The sequence below is a fragment of the Convolutriloba macropyga genome, chromosome 6 (genome assembly GCF_964194025.1).
Source record: "Convolutriloba macropyga chromosome 6, txConMacr16.3, whole genome shotgun sequence".
In the NCBI taxonomy this organism is placed as follows: Eukaryota; Metazoa; Xenacoelomorpha; order Acoela; family Convolutidae; genus Convolutriloba; species Convolutriloba macropyga.
In genome coordinates, this window is record NC_134473.1 from 11,263,580 (window position 1) to 11,284,404 (window position 20,825).

Here is a 20,825-nt window from a genome sequence, read left to right on the forward strand (position 1 = left end):
AAAATAACTCTCACAAGCCCAAAACAGTTTGAAATTGTTTCCGACGACGACAGTGATATTCCTCAGAAAATCAGGAAGACGTCAGTAATCGCACTAGACTTTGATAATGCTGGCCCACTATAAACTCATGACTCTATCTATCGTTTATGACAATCAAAATTGTGGTAATGTGGTTGTCTCCCTTCGGGTTGAGCCTACGTACCGTAAATAAAAAAATTTCACTTCACCTCCAAGTGAAGACAAAAATTTTTCTACAACAAAACACACTATCCAAATCATTACACAGTAGGATATGAATGAATAAGTTTTTTTACCCCCTATACCCCTTTTGAGAAATGCTAAGTATCGATTAGGTAGGCTGCAGGGGGGACCAGGTATGAATGAATAATTTTTTTACACCCTATACCCCTTTTGAGAAATGCTAAGTATCGATTAGGTAGGCTGCAGGGGGGACCAGGTATGAATGAATAAGTTTTTTTACCCCCTATACCCCTTTTGAGAAATGTTAAGTATCGATTAGGTAGGCTGCAGGTGGGACCAGGTATGAATGAATAAGTTTTTTTACCCCCTATACCCCTTTTGAGAAATGCTAAGTATCGATTAGGTAGGCTGCAGGGGGGACCAGGTATGAATGAATAAGTTTTTTTACCCCCTATACCCCTTTTGAGAAATGTTAAGTATCGATTAGGTAGGCTGCAGGTGGGACCAGGTATGAATGAATAAGTTTTTTTACCCCCTATACCCCTTTTGAGAAATGCTAAGTATCGATTAGGTAGGCTGCAGGGGGGACCAGGTATGAATGAATAAGTTTTTTTACCCCCTATACCTCTTTTGAGAAATGCTAAGTATCGATTAGGTAGGCTTCAGGGGGGAGCAGGTTATGAATGAATAAGTTTTTTAACCCCCTATACCCCTTTTGAGAAATGCTAAGTATCGATTAGGTAGGCTGCAGGGGGGACCAGGTATGAATGAATAAGTTTTTTTACCCCCTATACCCCTTTTGAGAAATGTTAAGTATCGATTAGGTAGGCTGCAGGTGGGACCAGGTATGAATGAATAAGTTTTTTTACCCCCTATACCCCTTTTGAGAAATGCTAAGTATCGATTAGGTAGGCTGCAGGGGGGACCAGGTATGAATGAATAAGTTTTTTTACCCCCTATACCTCTTTTGAGAAATGCTAAGTATCGATTAGGTAGGCTTCAGGGGGGAGCAGGTTATGAATGAATAAGTTTTTTAACCCCCTATACCCCTTTTGAGAAATGCTAAGTATCGATTAGGTAGGCTGCAGGGGGGACCAGGTATGAATGAATAAATTTTTTTAACCCCCTATACCCCTTTTGAGAAATGCTAAGTATCGATTAGGTAGGCTGCAGGGGGGACCAGGTATGAATGAATAAATTTTTTTACCCCCTATACCCCTTTTGAGAAATGCTAAGTATCGATTAGGTAGGCTTCAGGGGGGAGCAGGTTATGAATGGATAAGTTTTTTTACCCTCTATACCCCTTTTAAGAAATGCTAAGTATCGATTAGGTAGGCTGCAGGGGGACCAGGTATGAATGAATATGTTTTTTTACCCCCTATACCCCTTTTGAGAAATGCTAAGTATCGATTAGGTAGGCTTCAGGGGGGAGCAGGTTATGAATGAATAAGTTTTTTTACCCCCTATACCCCTTTTGAGAAATGCTAAGTATCGATTAGGTAGGCTGCAGGGGGGACCAGGTATGAATGAATAAGTTTTTTTACCCCCTATACCCCTTTTGAGAAACGCTAAGTATCGATTAGGTAGGCTGCAGGGGGGACCAGGTATGAATGAATAAGTTTTTTTACCCCCTATACCCCTTTTGGGAAATGCTAAGTATCGATTAGGTAGGCTGCAGGGGGGACCAGGTTATGAATGAATAAGTTTTTTTACCCCCTATACTCCTTTTGGGAAATGCTAAGTATCGATTAGGTAGGCTGCAGGGGGACCAGGTATGAATGAATAAGTTTTTTTACCCCCTATACCCCTTTTGAGAAATGCTAAGTATCGATTAGGTAGGCTTCAGGGGGGAGCAGGTTATGAATGAATAAGTTTTTTTACCCCCTATACCCCTTTTGAGAAATGCTAAGTATCGATTAGGTAGGCTGCAGGGGGGACCAGGTATGAATGAATAAGTTTTTTTACCCCCTATACCCCTTTTGAGAAATGCTAAGTATCGATTAGGTAGGCTTCAGGGGGAGCAGGTTATGAATGAATGTTTTTTTACCCCCTATACCCCTTTTGAGAAATGCTAAGTATCGATTAGGTAGGCTGCAGGGGGGACCAGGTATGAATGAATAAATTTTTTTACCCCCTATACCCCTTTTGAGAAATGCTAAGTATCGATTAGGTAGGCTTCAGGGGGGAGCAGGTTATGAATGGATAAGTTTTTTTACCCTCTATACCCCTTTTAAGAAATGCTAAGTATCGATTAGGTAGGCTGCAGGGGGACCAGGTATGAATGAATAAGTTTTTTTACCCCCTATACCCCTTTTGAGAAATGCTAAGTGTCGATTAGGTAGGCTTCAGGGGGGAGCAGGTTATGAATGAATAAGTTTTTTTACCCCCTATACCCCTTTTGAGAAATGCTAAGTATCGATTAGGTAGGCTGCAGGGGGGACCAGGTATGAATGAATAAGTTTTTTTTACCCCCTATACCCCTTTTGAGAAACGCTAAGTATCGATTAGGTAGGCTGCAGGGGGGACCAGGTATGAATGAATAATTTTTTTACCCCCTATACCCCTTTTGAGAAATGCTAAGTATCGATTAGGTAGGCTGCAGGGGGGACCAGGTATGAATGAATAATTTTTTTACCCCCTATACCCCTTTTGAGAAATGCTAAGTATCGATTAGGTAGGCTGCAGTGGGGACCAGGTATGAATGAATAATTTTTTTACCCCCTATACCCCTTTTGAGAAATGCTAAGTATCGATTAGGTAGGCTGCAGGGGGGACCAGGTATGAATGAATAAGTTTTTTTACCCCCTATACCCCTTTTGAGAAACGCTAAGTATCGATTAGGTAGGCTGCAGGGGGGACCAGGTATGAATGAATAAGTTTTTTTACCCCCTATACCCCTTTTGGGAAATGCTAAGTATCGATTAGGTAGGCTGCAGGGGGGACCAGGTTATGAATGAATAAGTTTTTTTACCCCCTATACTCCTTTTGGGAAATGCTAAGTATCGATTAGGTAGGCTGCAGGGGGGACCAGGTATGAATGAATAATTTTTTTACCCCCTATACCCCTTTTGAGAAATGCTAAGTATCGATTAGGTAGGCTGCAGGGGGGACCAGGTATGAATGAATAATTTTTTTACCCCCTATACCCCTTTTGAGAAATGCTAAGTATCGATTAGGTAGGCTGCAGGCGGGACCAGGTATGAATGAATAATTTTTTTACCCCCTATACCCCTTTTGAGAAATGCTAAGTATCGATTAGGTAGGCTGCAGGGGGGACCAGGTATGAATGAATAATTTTTTTACCCCCTATACTCCTTTTGGGAAATGCTAAGTATCGATTAGGTAGGCTGCAGGGGGGACCAGGTATGAATGAATAATTTTTTTACCCCCTATACCCCTTTTGAGAAATGCTAAGTATCGATTAGGTAGGCTGCAGGGGGGACCAGGTATGAATGAATAATTTTTTTACCCCCTATACCCCTTTTGAGAAATGCTAAGTATCGATTAGGTAGGCTGCAGGCGGGACCAGGTATGAATGAATAATTTTTTTACCCCCTATACCCCTTTTGAGAAATGCTAAGTATCGATTAGGTAGGCTGCAGGGGGGACCAGGTATGAATGAATAATTTTTTTACCCCCTATACCCCTTTTGAGAAATGCTAAGTATCGATTAGGTAGGCTGCAGGGGGGACCAGGTATGAATGAATAATTTTTTTACCCCCTATACCCCTTTTGAGAAATGCTAAGTATCGATTAAATAGGCTGCAGGGGGGACCAGGTATGAATGAATAAGTTTTTTTACCCCCTATACACCTTTTGAGAAACGCTAAGTATCGATTAGGTAGGCTGCAGGGGGGACCAGGTATGAATGAATAAGTTTTTTTACCCCCTATACCCCTTTTGGGAAATGCTAAGTATCGATTAGGTAGGCTGCAGGGGGGACCAGGTTATGAATGAATAAGTTTTTTTACCCCCTATACTTCTTTTGGGAAATGCTAAGTATCGATTAGGTAGGCTGCAGGGGGGACCAGGTATGAATGAATAATTTTTTTACCCCCTATACCCCTTTTGAGAAATGCTAAGTATCGATTAGGTAGGCTGCAGGGGGGACCAGGTATGAATGAATAATTTTTTTTACCCCCTATACCCCTTTTGAGAAATGCTAAGTATCGATTAGGTAGGCTGCAGGGGGGACCAGGTATGAATGAATAATTTTTTACCCCCTATACCCCTTTTGAGAAATGCTAAGTATCGATTAGGTAGGCTGCAGGGGGAGCAGGCATGAATGAATAAGTTTTTTTACCCCCTATACCCCTTTTGAGAAATGCTAAGTATCGATTAGGTAGGCTTCAGGGGGGAGCAGGTTATGAATGAATAAGTTTTTTAACCCCCTATACCCCTTTTGAGGAACGCTAAGTATCGATTAAATAGGCTGCAGGGGGAGCAGGTATGAATGAATAAGTTTTTTTACCCCCTATACCTCTTTTGAGAAATGCTATGTATCGATTAGGTAGTCTGCAGGTGAATGGATGAATAAGTTTTACACCGTAAAAGATAAGCGCGAAAAAAGTTCACGTTGAGAATCAGGAGAGAAGCGTTTTTTCTTCGTTGTCATGGTACAGAGACGTGAAAAGCACATGTTCATAGTTACCTCCGTAGATCATCTGTGTTGATTGTAGCAATCTGTCATAATCTACCCTACAACTGATCTAAGTGTCTAAGTGAGCTCAGTGAGTGTTTGTGAATGGTGGTGCGTGTTAAAAGTTTGTGAACTGGTGTCGTCTAATTTTCGCAATAGGGTTTCTCTAAACCAGCAAGGTCCGCTTCCTGATCATTGGGGTTGCCAAAGTCAAGAAGGCAAAGAGTTTACTGGCGTCAAGCGAGTACAGTTCCTGCTACTCTTTAGACTGTTTATCTCAATACTTGTTTCTCCAGACAAGACTTTATAATTAATTCCACAAAATATAGAAATCATGAACAATTAATTGTACAAATAAGAGCAGCATCAAATGAAGTGGAAAGAATAATTCCTTCCGAGGAGATTGGAAAAAGTTTTAGAAAAAAAGGTTGCCGTGAAAAAGATAGAAAGTTTTAACAGAACTAACCATAGCATCGTTTTCTTTCCCCACATGCTCCCAGCTTCTGTTTCCCATACCCATCCTGCTCCCCACTTGCTCTCAGCTTTGCTCTCCGTTCTACTCTACCCTCGCTCCCAGCTTTTGATCCACCGCCCTGCTCCCTCCTCGCTCTCCGTCATACTCTCCCTGGATTGCTCTCCGCTTCGCTCAGCCTTCTGCTTCCAACACTGCTCAAGTTGCTTAAGACCCAATACACAAGTTATTTTTCCTCAATACTCTTGATATGTACAAGTTAAAACTCGTTTAGGTAACCCCTAGGTAGCTTAGGATCCAATGCACAAGTTATTTTTCACCAATACTCTTGATATGTACAAGTTAAAACTCGCTTAGGTAACCCCTAGGTAGCTTAGGATCCAATGCACAAGTTATTTTTCACCAATACTCTTGATATGTACAAGTTAAAACTCGCTTAGGTAACCCCTAGGTAGCTTAGGATCCAATACACAAGTTATTTTTCACCAATACCCTTTATATATACAAGTTAAAACTCGCTTAGGTAACCCCTAGGTAGCTTAGGATCCAATGCACAAGTTATTTTTCACCAATACTCTTGATATGTACAAGTTAAAACTCGCTTAGGTAACCCCTAGGTAGCTTAGGATCCAATACACAAGTTATTTTTCACCAATACCCTTTATATATACAAGTTAAAACTCGCTTAGGTAACCCCCTAGGTAGCTTAGGATCCAATACACAAGTTATTTTTCACCAAGAACCTTTATATATACAAGTTAAAACTCGCTTAGGTAGCCAGCAGGTAGCTTAGGAACCAATACACAAGTTATTTTTCACCAATACCCTTTATATATACAAGTTAAAACTCGCTTAGGTAACCCCTAGGTAGCTTAGGATCCAATACACAAGTTATTTTTCACCAATACTCTTGATATGTACAAATTAAAACTCGCTTGGGTAACCCCTAGGTAGCTTAGGATCCAATACACAAGTTATTTTTCACCAATACCCTTTATATATACAAGTTAAAACTCGCTTAGGTAACCCCTAGGTAGCTTAGGATCAAATACACAAGTTAATTTTCACCAATACTCTTCATATATACAAGTTAAAACTCGCTTAGGTAACCCCTAGGTAGCTTAGGATCCAATACACAAGTTATTTTTCACCAATACTCTTGATATGTACAAATTAAAACTCGCTTGGGTAACCCCTAGGTAGCTTAGGATCCAATACACAAGTTATTTTTCACCAATACCCTTTATATATACAAGTTAAAACTCGCTTAGGTAACCCCTAGGTAGCTTAGGATCCAATACACATGTTATTTTTTACTAATACTCTTCATATGTACAAGTTAAAACTCGCTTAGGTAACCCCCTAGGTAGCTTAGGATCCAATACACAAGTTATTTTTCACCAATACCCTTTATATATACAAGTTAAAACTCGCTTAGGTAACCCCTAGGTAGCTTAGGATCCAATACACAAGTTATTTTTCACCAATACTCTTGATATGTACAAATTAAAACTCGCTTGGGTAAATCCTAGGTAGCTTAGGATCCAATACACAAGTTATTTTTCACCAATACCCTTTATATATACAAGTTAAAACTCGCTTAGGTAACCCCTAGGTAGCTTAGGATCCAATACACAAGTTATTTTTCACCAATACTCTTGATATATACAAATTAAAACTCGCTTGGGTAACCCCTAGGTAGCTTAGGATCCAATACACAAGTTATTTTTCACCAAGAACCTTTATATATACAAGTTAAAACTCGCTTAGGTAGCCAGCAGGTAGCTTAGGAACCAATACACAAGTTATTTTTCACCAATACCCTTTATATATACAAGTTAAAACTCGCTTAGGTAACCCCTAGGTAGCTTAGGATCCAATACACAAGTTATTTTTCACCAATACTCTTGATATGTACAAATTAAAACTCGCTTGGGTAACCCCTAGGTAGCTTAGGATCCAATACACAAGTCATTTTTCACCAATACCCTTTATATATACAAGTTAAAACTCGCTTAGGTAACCCCTAGGTAGCTTAGGATCCAATACACATGTTATTTTTTACTAATACTCTTCATATGTACAAGTTAAAACTCGCTTAGGTAACCCCCTAGGTAGCTTAGGATCCAATACACAAGTTATTTTTCACCAATACCCTTTATATATACAAGTTAAAACTCGCTTAGGTAACCCCTAGGTAGCTTAGGATCCAATACACAAGTTATTTTTCACCAATACTCTTGATATGTACAAATTAAAACTCGCTTGGGTAACCCCTAGGTAGCTTAGGATCCAATACACAAGTTATTTTTCACCAATACCCTTTATATATACAAGTTAAAACTCGCTTAGGTAACCCCTAGGTAGCTTAGAATCCAATACACAAGTTATTTTTCACCAATACTCTTGATATGTACAAATTAAAACTCGCTTGGGTAACCCCTAGGTAGCTTAGGATCCAATACACAAGTTATTTTTCACCAAGAACCTTTATATATACAAGTTAAAACTCGCTTAGGTAGCCAGCAGGTAGCTTAGGATCCAATACACAAGTTATTTTTCACCAAGAACCTTTATATATACAAGTTAAAACTCGCTTAGGTAGCCAGCAGGTAGCTTAGGAACCAATACACAAGTTATTTTTCACCAATACCCTTTATATATACAAGTTAAAACTCGCTTAGGTAACCCCTAGTTAGCTTAGGATCCAATACACAAGTTATTTTTCACCAATACTCTTGATATGTACAAATTAAAACTCGCTTGGGTAACCCCTAGGTAGCTTAGGATCCAATACACAAGTTATTTTTCACCAATACCCTTTATATATACAAGTTAAAACTCGCTTAGGTAACCCCTAGGTAGCTTAGCATCCAATACACATGTTATTTTTTACTAATACTCTTCATATGTACAAGTTAAAACTCGCTTAGGTAACCCCCTAGGTAGCTTAGGATCCAATACACAAGTTATTTTTCACCAATACCCTTTATATATACAAGTTAAAACTCGCTTAGGTAACCCCTAGGTAGCTTAGGATCCAATACACAAGTTATTTTTCACCAATACTCTTGATATGTACAAATTAAAACTCGCTTGGGTAACCCCTAGGTAGCTTAGGATCCAATACACAAGTTATTTTTCACCAATACCCTTTATATATACAAGTTAAAACTCGCTTAGGTAACCCCTAGGTAGCTTAGAATCCAATACACAAGTTATTTTTCACCAATACTCTTGATATGTACAAATTAAAACTCGCTTGGGTAACCCCTAGGTAGCTTAGGATCCAATACACAAGTTATTTTTCACCAAGAACCTTTATATATACAAGTTAAAACTCGCTTAGGTAGCCAGCAGGTAGCTTAGGAACCAATACACAAGTTATTTTTCACCAATACCCTTTATATATACAAGTTAAAACTCGCTTAGGTAACCCCTAGGTAGCTTAGGATCCAATACACAAGTTATTTTTCACCAATACTCTTGATATGTACAAATTAAAACTCGCTTGGGTAACCCCTAGGTAGCTTAGGATCCAATACACAAGTTATTTTTCACCAAGAACCTTTATATATACAAGTTAAAACTCGCTTAGGTAGCCAGCAGGTAGCTTAGGAACCAATACACAAGTTATTTTTCACCAATACCCTTTATATATACAAGTTAAAACTCGCTTAGGTAACCCCTAGTTAGCTTAGGATCCAATACACAAGTTATTTTTCACCAATACTCTTGATATGTACAAATTAAAACTCGCTTGGGTAACCCCTAGGTAGCTTAGGATCCAATACACAAGTTATTTTTCACCAATACCCTTTATATATACAAGTTAAAACTCGCTTAGGTAACCCCTAGGTAGCTTAGCATCCAATACACATGTTATTTTTTACTAATACTCTTCATATGTACAAGTTAAAACTCGCTTAGGTAACCCCCTAGGTAGCTTAGGATCCAATACACAAGTTATTTTTCACCAATACCCTTTATATATACAAGTTAAAACTCGCTTAGGTAACCCCTAGGTAGCTTAGGATCCAATACACAAGTTATTTTTCACCAATACTCTTGATATGTACAAATTAAAACTCGCTTGGGTAACCCCTAGGTAGCTTAGGATCCAATACACAAGTTATTTTTCACCAATACCCTTTATATATACAAGTTAAAACTCGCTTAGGTAACCCCTAGGTAGCTTAGAATCCAATACACAAGTTATTTTTCACCAATACTCTTGATATGTACAAATTAAAACTCGCTTGGGTAACCCCTAGGTAGCTTAGGATCCAATACACAAGTTATTTTTCACCAAGAACCTTTATATATACAAGTTAAAACTCGCTTAGGTAGCCAGCAGGTAGCTTAGGAACCAATACACAAGTTATTTTTCACCAATACCCTTTATATATACAAGTTAAAACTCGCTTAGGTAACCCCTAGGTAGCTTAGGATCCAATACACAAGTTATTTTTCACCAATACTCTTGATATGTACAAATTAAAACTCGCTTGGGTAACCCCTAGGTAGCTTAGGATCCAATACACAAGTTATTTTTCACCAAGAACCTTTATATATACAAGTTAAAACTCGCTTAGGTAGCCAGCAGGTAGCTTAGGAACCAATACACAAGTTATTTTTCACCAATACCCTTTATATATACAAGTTAAAACTCGCTTAGGTAACCCCTAGTTAGCTTAGGATCCAATACACAAGTTATTTTTCACCAATACTCTTGATATGTACAAATTAAAACTCGCTTGGGTAACCCCTAGGTAGCTTAGGATCCAATACACAAGTTATTTTTCACCAATACCCTTTATATATACAAGTTAAAACTCGCTTAGGTAACCCCTAGGTAGCTTAGGATCCAATACACATGTTATTTTTTACTAATACTCTTCATATGTACAAGTTAAAACTCGCTTAGGTAACCCCCTAGGTAGCTTAGGATCCAATACACAAGTTATTTTTCACCAATACCCTTTATATATACAAGTTAAAACTCGCTTAGGTAACCCCTAGGTAGCTTAGGATCCAATACACAAGTTATTTTTCACCAATACTCTTGATATGTACAAATTAAAACTCGCTTGGGTAAATCCTAGGTAGCTTAGGATCCAATACACAAGTTATTTTACACCAATACCCTTTATATATACAAGTTAAAACTCGCTTAGGTAACCCCTAGGTAGCTTAGGATCCAATACACAAGTTAATTTTCACCAATACTCTTCATATGTACAAGTTAAAACTCGTTTAGGTAACCCCTAGGTAGCTTAGGATCCAATACACAAATTATTTTTCACCAATACTCTTCATATGTACAAGTTAAAACTCGCTTAGGTAAGCAGCAGATAGCTTATGAACAGAACACTCAAGAACTTCGCATGTCCTTTATGCCTTACAGGCTTTCTAGAATATTCTAAATCTTAAATCGATAAGGGAGTGGGTAGGATAGGAATCAATACATATGTCTTTTCGCATCCATATAGATGCTGCTTTTAAAGAGGATCCCCTAAACCCCTTATGTAATGATTCTTAATTTTTTTTCTGACAGCAAGAGACCTTGCACCTAACACGATCTTTTTAAAACATCAACTAATGTTTCTAACATACAAAATAAAAACAAGGTTTCGCAAATTAGGTTTTGCTTTTCTATCTCAAAGTAAAAGGACAAGTTACAATGGGATACATAGTTCACCTGTGAAGCAATCTAGTTGAAGTACAAAGTTATTAAACTTTTTCTTGATTTTTTGTTTTCTTGCTTTTCATCTGCTTTTTCAAAGCCTCGCGGGCTTTTAGAGCCGCTTTTCTCTCCGTTTTTCCACTTTCCTGACAATTTGGTCCCACGTTTTCTTTGTTTAGTTTTGCTGCTTTGTCGAATTTGCGAGCTGCTGCCGTGTATTACAGTCTTCCGCAATCGTAATATTTTTTCGCTTGAAGAACTTTCTTTCTGTTCATTTCGCTAGCCTGACTTAGCTTAAGTGAGGCTGCGTTGTAGTATACTTGAGCCTGCTTTTTCATTCTCAATACATGAGCACAATCATCGCACTGGCCACCACGATTATGAATTGGCAGAGATGGAGCAGCTCTCATGATGCGAATCTCGTTAGAAGTTGATGGTCCAGAATGCTCCGTTTGCTGGAAAAAACATTAGTTTTCATTTGCAAATGGATATTTGTAAACTTTCATTTGCTCAACACCGGTGAGTAGCTTCTTTGTACATGATTGTTTTGAAAAAATTCAGTGACATTTAAGAGCAGTGACATCTATGGTTTTCCAAGATATCGAGATCCCAAAAAACCACGGGAGATTATTCTCAAAATACATTAGTTAACGAATTCACTTACCCTCCACAAGTTCTTGAAACGAATTTTCGGTGGCACCAAAACCTCAGCTGAACTTGCACTTTGACTGGTCGATATCGAACTGGCGTTTGTTTCGTAAACGTTCATGTCAACAGAGAAGAAAGATTGATTACCAAATGTAAACAAAAGCAAAAAAAAGAAACACAGAGCAACAAGGGTTCGAATGTCAAAACAAATGTTATTGAAAGCTGGTCAACTTGTTTACGAATTAGGAGGAATGAGAATGAGTAACTGTTACTTTTATCCCCTCGTTCCAGGAGGCACATAGATTCAGCTGACTAGACGACTGAGATTACCGAATTAATGTAGTCTCTAATTATTTAATTAACTTGTATCTCGTCGCTAAAATGTTTGCCGGAATCAGACGTCTGAAAGCACCGAGTTAATAAAATGCTTTATAAAATTTAAAACTTTCGGAATATTAAGACAGGTTTATAAAAATTAGAAGTGCATTACTTATCATGTCGAATGTTGTGGTTAGGTGTCTGAAAATACCGAGTAATCCCAATAGCTAATTAATTAACTGCTCATATATACGCTCACTGCAAACTGCAGTAGTGAACAACACTGCTATAAAGAAAGCTAAATAAACAAAGCTGTGACTAGGCTAGACAAATATCAAAATTAATTCAAGCCAGCGCAAAATTTGAAATAATTCTCCAATAGGCCGAAAAGTCAAAAAACCGAAAAAAAATTCCCCCCCCCCCAAAAAATCGATTTCTTTTTACCTGACATAACTCCAGGAAAAATTTTCAAAAGTTCTCGGAAAATTGAATTTTCGGCCAAAAAGTACAAATGTCCCATCTATGCTTGCATACATGATTATTCCCTATCTTAAAACATGTAATGTCCCCCCCGTAGTATGACTATACCACTTATATATACTACTAAAGTAGCTTATTTCGTGCTGTTTTTGATGAAAAAGGCTAAATTTTGAAATGTTTATCCAGATTTTTTGACCAAAAAAATTAAATTAAAACAATCAACAATGCTTGTTCGTCTTCAAAAATAAAATAAACGACACTATTCTTAAAAATTATAGCAAAACTGACGAAAATTTAGGCAAAAATTCCGGAAAATGTGAATAAAAACAACGTGAATTCACTCTACTTTTCTCAGAAGTTTAAACCTCGATAACTCCCTGTAGAAAACGAAAATTAACAAAATCTTTTTAATTCCATATTCTACGCTGGACGAGCTTTCTAATTGTACCAGTCTCAACTCTCTACGATGAATATATCGATCGGCGAAAATTCACGGAAAAAAAAAACCCATTTGTGTATATAGTTCCTCCCCCCCCTCAAGAGGGTCGGAACAATCATTTGAAGCTTGAAAGTGACAGCCTCTGTTAAAGTAGTTTTGAACTGACCACGTCGGTTGTTTGAGGGCTGTTTGTCTGACATTATTTGTTTATGGTTTAAATTTCCTGGCGGGAAAAACTCTTCATAGAAGGGTAATTTATGAGACTTAGGAAGTTTTTTTAATTTGAAAAACTACTTGAACTAATTTTCTACCAACAGCGTATATAGATATATTAGATTTTTTAAAAAAAAACAACCAGTTATTTTGAAAAAAGGATAAAATATCTGAGAGCAAAAAGATTTAATTGTTCAAAGTAAAATAGGTAAAGACCTGCACATAATTAAATCAAGATATCAGTCTGCGTGAAAAAGACGCCCCGAAATTTAATGTCTATTTAGTTCGTTCCAAGACTCCAGTTTTTTTGTTAAAAATTGAATTATTTTGTACATAAAATGGTTCGTTTTGCGACGTAGCTGACAGTCTGTAAAGTTCATATTAAATTTGCCAAAATAAAAAAAAATAGTTCTTCAAGTATTTGAAAACGAGGAGTCGTGCGTGAAAAATGCGCCATTGATAGGTTTTATAACAACAATGACAGCTCTCACAGTGCAATGTGGAGAAAGTATCCAAAAACCAAACGTGATTGCTACTGTGTTACTCAGTTGAACTTGTATTGTTTCAAGGTGAAATTATAGAAATATAATTAAAAATTGTTATATTATCTAGTGTCAAATATTGAATGATGAGTCGTAAAAGGTATGAAGCTACATGGCTGAACTTTTTGGCTGAACTTGCCTACGTTACAAAATGGCAGTGTTCATTGATGAGCTAAGTTATGGGGTTAAATTAATGGATTAAAAAATGGGAAATCGCCTAAAATACCAAATATAGGTCGAAATGTTTGTATGCTTGCAGGTGCGCAATTTGAAACTGAAGTTTGAGGAAATTGAGAACAATGATCTAATGCCTGACCAAAACACAGTCTCTCAACTTCTGAACGCAGCTGTCTCCGATTCTCTCTCTAAACTTAATGGGTCGAAGGTTTCATCCAAATATGGAAGTTACAATCTCAACATGCATTCGTCGGCTCCGTGGTTTGAGTCGTTTAGAAATCATTTCATGCGCACCTTGCCTGTTTCACAACATGAGTTCACTAGACATTTTGTTGCGTGTTTGCTCGTGGTGTCGTCTTCAGAACCGGACCCCAAAACCGAATTCGCAAATCTTGAAAAGCAGTTCCGAGAGAATGTTTCAGAGCTCGGTTCTCAGCGCTGGTTCATGTCGGAGATTCTTTGCTGTCGAGTTTTAGTGCACGATGTTGCAGAAGGAGACGAAAAAGCGGCATCCGAGTTGATCCAAGAACTCAAGAATGAGATGGGACGGGGTCCTCATCTAAGTTACCTTTTGTCAATTAACAGCCGTCGAGTTTTTGAGGTCCAGGAACTAATGAAGAGCAATAAGAAATACGGGCCAAAAATGGTAGATCCTTGGAAGCGCTTTATGTCGGACACAGTCAATGTTACTGCCAAGCAATTTCAACACCAGAAGACAGAACGTGACAAATCCCGCTCTAATCCGGGTTCAAACTCGGCCATGACCAATGGAAGTGTAGACTCTGATAAAGAAATCATTCGTCACCCGTTAGACAGTACAGCTAATAGTAATTTAGCAGATGACCAGTCCGACTCATCGCCAGAGGTATTCGAGGGCAATTCAGACGAAATATCTTATCACGGCCTGTACATGACATCGAATGATCAAGAAGCGATTCGCTCATTTGTGGATGATTTCATTCGAAGAGCGTTGTTGCCTCACTACGAAAAACAAATTAGAAGTCTTTATGATCAGTTGGTGGCTAAGAAAGCAATTACTAAATCTTTCTTTTCAGCCACAAAAAAGTGGTTAGCAAGTGGCAGGACAGCATCATATCCGCTCCATTTTGGGTCAGCAGAAAATGCAAATTTTTACCCTCCCGAAGCTTCGGAAGTTCAGCTGCGCAAACTTGGAGACTTGGCTTTTCTATTCCAAATGTACGACATTGCCTATAATATTTACTATCAATGTAAGGGTGATTTTTCAAGCGATGGTGCTCATCTATTCTACGCTGGAAGTTTAGAAATGACAGTTTTTTGTCAGTTTATGCTTGGGAAGTCGCTAACTACCAGCTACATTGACACAGCAATATCAGCGTATCTTTACCAGTGCAGAAATTACAACTACGCGTTGAGATGTTGCCTTTTATGCAGTGAAATACTTCTTTGTAAATCAGTATACTCAGAAGCAACCACTAACTTTCTTAAACTTACGAGCGAAGAATCGGACTTGAAGAGTGCTCTTTTACTTGAGCAAGTCGCATTTTGCTATATCAATTCTCGAGGTTTTCCTAAGCCGAGGAAGTTTGCCTTTTACATGATCTTGGCAGGATATCGCTATAACAAGGCGGACCAGAAACATCATCTGTTGAGAACGTACGATTTAGCTCATCAGGTTTTCAAGAGTTCTTCATGGTCTTATGCTGAAGACAATATCAATCTCACTATTGCTAAGCATTCGCATTTAGTCGGAAAGTTGGATGTTTCAACCCAGTCTTATTTGTCCCTTTTATCCACGAATTCTATGGACAAATCAACACAGCAGGTTAATTTTTTCCAGGATTTTATCAGTTGTTTCAAAGATTTCATCGACAACTCTCGAGCATTGAAAGATTCAAAATCAACTGCATTGCCTGAAGTATCATTACCTCACATCAATTCGCAAGCAGTTGCTGTAACGTACGGGGCTTTGCAACGCGACTCAAATTTTGACGCCCCATTTATCGATAGTTCACACTGGATTGATTTGGAAAAAGCCGCCACCCTTTTTGTCACTGGAGCTAAGACACTCCAAGTGACTTGGAAACCTTCGATTCAAATTTTAAGCCAGACTACAACTAATAGTATCAGACCCCGGACGGCGCGAAACGAACCTGTAACTGTCAAACTTCAATTTGAAAATACGATGAAATTTCACCTTTACTTGGAGAAAATTCACCTTTTATGGACGCTGAAACGCTCAGGAAGCGAAGATTTGATAGAAAACGAATATGATATTTTGGAGGGCAATAAGTATGTGAAGACTGAGGTTATCAATGAGCTGTGTTTTGATAACCTTGAAATCAAAAGTGTGAGTTTGGGAATGATTCCCTGCGTAGAGGGTGAGATAAACATCGTTGGTGTTGCGTATATCATGTGCTCAGGATCTGCAGAGACTACATTCAATCGCAAAACTGTCAGGGTTAGTCATTCTTTTTCCTCAAAAAATTGTCCAACTTTAAATTTTCCATTCTTGATTGTTCAAGATTTTTAATTGATCTCGAACGAAGTTCGAAGCAATTATTGTAAACGCGTGTCTTTTTATGCAAAATTTTTGCTTGAACGTTTTCTTCTACATTCTTCCGGTTGAGAGATTACCGTACATAGCCCGCGCAGCGTAGTGGTTAATGTCCCCTACTCTCATCCGAGAAAATGCGGGTTCGAACCCCTTCCCTAGTTAGAAGTTTTTGCATCATAAGTTTCTCTAGCTTATGCCCCACTTCTAAATTATTTGACGCCGCAGTCAATCGAGAGCAATTCGTCCGAAGTTAGTCGATTTCTGTTTTGAACAGTAGAGAAGTATGCTGAAAATGCTCGAGGAAAAGAACTTGGTGTTAAGTGAGACGTTTTTCTAAGTATAAGACATGTGTAGATATTTAATTGGGAAGCATCGGTACCGCATTTCTTAGCACGAAGTTTTAACCAAAGCAATTGAATGAAATTTAGGTGAAGCAGGAGCTGAATGTAGTTGGACCCAAGCTCAATAACACTTTGAATGACCGTCTGACCAATGCAAGAGGGCCGGACTTCAGACTACAGTTTACGGTGGTGTCACCTCAACCGCTTTTGGAAGTGCAGTTTTCACCTCTCCCGACAGACATGCTCTGTGGAGAGATCCAGACCGCAAGAGTTACATTCCACAATCGAGGCCAGATTCCGATATCATCAGTTTTAGTGTCTTCTAAAGACTGCGGACACTTTGCCTTTGGTTCCGCAGATCCGGCGATGCTCGGGAGTGTCCAGGGTGGGCCCAGATTTAAACCGGAATCGGTGGCTGATGTATTTGAACTTCAATTACCTGGCGGAGTTTTACTGCCAGGACAAGGGACTACAATGTCCTTCTGGGTTCGAGGCATGACAAATCCGGGTCGCTATGCTATATCAATTCTCTTTTTATACAAACACACCAGCTCAGATCATAACATGCCACATAGAGTTGTAAAGAAGTCTTTCGAAATAGAAGCCAGGAGTTCTGTAGCTGTCAGCTGCATTAAAAATCGAAGTTTTGACAAATCATTTCAAATGATATTTTCTCTCAATAATTTGCTACAGTCAATGAACAGTCAAAATTTGTCATCATTATCGCTTAATGCACTTGTTTGTGTGAGCAAAAGATGGATGATAAGATCGCCAGTATCATTTTCGTCGTGCGCGGAAACACAAACAAAGTACAGAAACGATATAGAAGCATCCAAAATAAGCGAACAAGAGCAACTTAATTTTGAAGTTACCCTTGATCGTGTAAGCGGAAATGACGATGATTTCGGGATATCAATATTGACGCCCGAACATGCGTCTGATGTCAAGTACCACCCGTTCAGTGAGTTTCTGGCGCGAAATTCTGCCATGTTTCCAGAAATCAAAACTATTCTAAGAAGTCCAAAGAAAAGTGCAGATGTTAAGCATCCATTGAATTCTAAGTCATTTGTTGCAAAATCAACTATTATTTCGAAAGTTGACGCTACATTCATTTTTGTGTGGAACTTGAGTTATGTCAACGCGGACAAGAAAGTTCTATCCTCAGGCCAGCATTATTTTTCGGTAGATGAAATTGATTATGAGAGCTCAGTATCGCCGATTCCTGAGGTTTCTTTGTCTCAGAATCCTAACTTGCCCTACATTGTGAGATTCGACATGAAATACGACGAAAACCATGATTTGAAACTAGTTAAATCCTTCACAAATGTTCATGTTCAAATTACATTCCACAACTGCAGTGAAAAAGAAGCTCAGGTTAAATTATTTTTGCCCGAGAGCCCTTCCCAGTCCTCGGTGTTTACCCTGGAAAAACTGGGTGTTCGTGAAAGTTTCTCATTCTGGTGGGTTTGCAAGTCTACTTGGCTGTTTTCGTTGCCTCCATTGGGCCAGCGACAGATCAGTTTGAAAGCATGCTTTTTCAAACCGGGCACTTACAACCTGAACAATGTATCGGTGCTGGCTTCTTTTAATCCGAATGTGTATAAATTCGTTGAGCAAGACTGCCGGTTTGCAACTTTTATCACGATCAATTCCAACCAAGGAAAATAGATGAAAAATTAATGAAAGGTTGACTGCTGTTTGATGGTTTTACTTTGCCGACTGTTTTTCGATTTGGACATTCACTGTATTTCAGCTTACGTCTCATTGAGGCTTTGTTTCTTTTGTCGCATCTTTAGAGCAATTGGACGCATAGTTTAATTTCAATTGTATAGCTTTATCCTTTAGTGGTTATTGATTCATTTTGGGGATTTCCAATTTCAACAATCATACTGCAGTTCTCGTTCAGATGGCACTTTCTGTTTAATTGTAAATGCAATTAAGTAATCTAAATCCAGTATGCTTAAATTTAATATGTTACAGATGTTTAATTATATAAATTGGGAACATATTTTCATACCATATTCTTTTCTCAAAACAGTTGTTGCAATTAATTTAAATATGTCCATGTCCGTGCTTTACTGAGGGCGGTGCATTGAACTCAAGCGGTCGTAAACGTTTTTAATTGCTCTCAAACGACATTTGACGTTTCGTCCTAAAAAGGGATATACTGAAGGGCATTAAGTTCTCTTTGAGCCTTACGGCTCACTGGTCTCCAAGTATGCGATTCACCGAGACAAATTCATGGCGTGAAGAGTGGGTCTAAAGTTTGTTTCTTTGTTGAATGGCGTATGTCGTTGTGGCCTTTTTTGTACTGCCTGCGTTATTAATTGAATCTAGTTAATTTAGTCGTTTCACCACCTATGTCAGCAACGTAACATTATCAATTTAATGCTTGGATGAAGTTGACGCAATTGTAGTCATCGAGTGTGTCTTTCGGTTATGCAGAGAGTAGTATTGGAGGAGTGTCTATTTGCGGCTCGAAAAGGATTTATGGTGATGTTAGATTTTTTAAGATTTAGAAGTGTCAGCGGAACAGGATGTAAAAGTCAGTGCCGCAAGTGAAGGAAAAATAGAAAAGAAGGAAAAAATTGACCGGGGTGTTGGTCACAGATCTCGTTGAAATTTAAAAAACAGATGGAGAAATTTTTTACTAAAAGAGGTTTTGGAGGTCACGAGTAATTCTTAACTGTTTCAAGCCTAAAAATAAACAATTTCAACTATTTGATCAAAAATTTCGAAAAAATCCAGTCATATTTTTCTAATTTTTTTCCGTTTCCCGGTTTTCTGCCGAATAAAAACTTTTCTAGGAACCAATGTTTCTATTTACCCAACACATTTTTTTAAAATAGTAGACTTCAGGCATTTTAGAGCCCTCAAAATAGTAATCATAAACTTGTAATCAAGTTGTAAAAATAAATGCAGAAAAATGTATACTTTTCTATTTTGCAAACAATTTTTGTTCATCGGAACTAGCCATTTCAGTGTTTTTAAAACCGCGGAGAAGTATAAAATTGTTTCATGAAATAAATGTCCAATCAACCAAATTCATTATTGAAAATTGAAGATCGAAATGTATTCCATATGTTGTTAGAGCAGATCATTCGAACTAACGCCCTCCAGTATAATGCACTACAGAAAGAATTTGAGAGTTAGAAAGTGTATTGATCGGCTGGTTGAAAAACTGAATTAAAATGAGCATAATTTTGAAATTTAGAAGAAATTCGTCTTATTGAAGTTAGTCTCGACTTGATCTCTTCCAGAACTTTGGCGTTTCTTTAAATTGAAAACTAACTAATTCATTGATTGTGAATGTCGTCAAATAGAAAATGAAGAGCTGTTTTTGAAAGTTGGAAGAAAATTTTTTTTCACTTCACATGAATTTTTTTAAATACTCCGAAGAGTGAAACAGTCGAAACTTCGTTTACTGAAATCCAATTTCATTCATTACTAACAAATAAGAACCTTTAAGGACAGCTTTTAACGTTCACGTTCAGTTTAATGACAAGTATAGACAGAGTACAAAAACTGTATCTTAAAAATTAGAGAAATTACTTTTTATCTGCTAATTATTGCGGTTTTAAATATTCCAAACCAAATTTTTTTGGTGTTGGTGTTTGTATTTGTGTGATTTTTTGTGTGTAATTTGTGTTGTATGTGTGTTTGTTTTGTTTGTCTCTGTCTATGTCGTTCAAACTGTACTGCACTTATCTTTCTAGAATGTGCTAAGGAATTTTCGTTTTTCTGCCAGAAAAGGCGGCGTATTTTTTGTTTCAAACAATAAAGTAATTTTCTTCAATGCCTATAAGTATCTTTCGGATACTCCCAACGATTTCTCTGACAGTAACTTATGCTTGTTTATGTAACCTTGAGAGTTATGTTGGAACGTACTGTGCTGTGCACAGACTCACACGAGCCATCTTGTTTTTGTTTATAAGAAATTGTTAATGCAGTTGATAGATATAGTTGTGTATTTGACTTTGGATTGTCTGTAGTGTGAGGCCTTCGAGTACTTTAACACTTTACGTTAAATAGGGGAAAATCAAACATTAATTTTTGTTGAATTGGCCAAGTAATGAATTCTGACTAAAATTCTGGAAAAGCCGATGCTCTGACTTCTCTCGATAAAAAGAATT

The 20,825-nt window shown here is 38.0% G+C and overlaps 1 protein-coding gene across 1 annotated transcript in view; it reads left to right on the top strand.

Moving 5' to 3' along the window:
• Positions 1-18,713, top strand: part of LOC142341479 (trafficking protein particle complex subunit 8-like) — a 33,059-nt gene extending 14,346 nt beyond the window's left edge. The window contains exons 2-3 of the mRNA XM_075392441.1: positions 13,898-16,255; positions 16,780-18,713. Of these exons, the coding sequence (XP_075248556.1) occupies positions 13,898-16,255; positions 16,780-18,360 (3,939 nt within the window). The 3' untranslated portion in view covers positions 18,361-18,713. The remainder of the gene's footprint in view (positions 1-13,897; positions 16,256-16,779) is intronic.
• Positions 18,714-20,825: the final 2,112 nt, after the last annotated feature.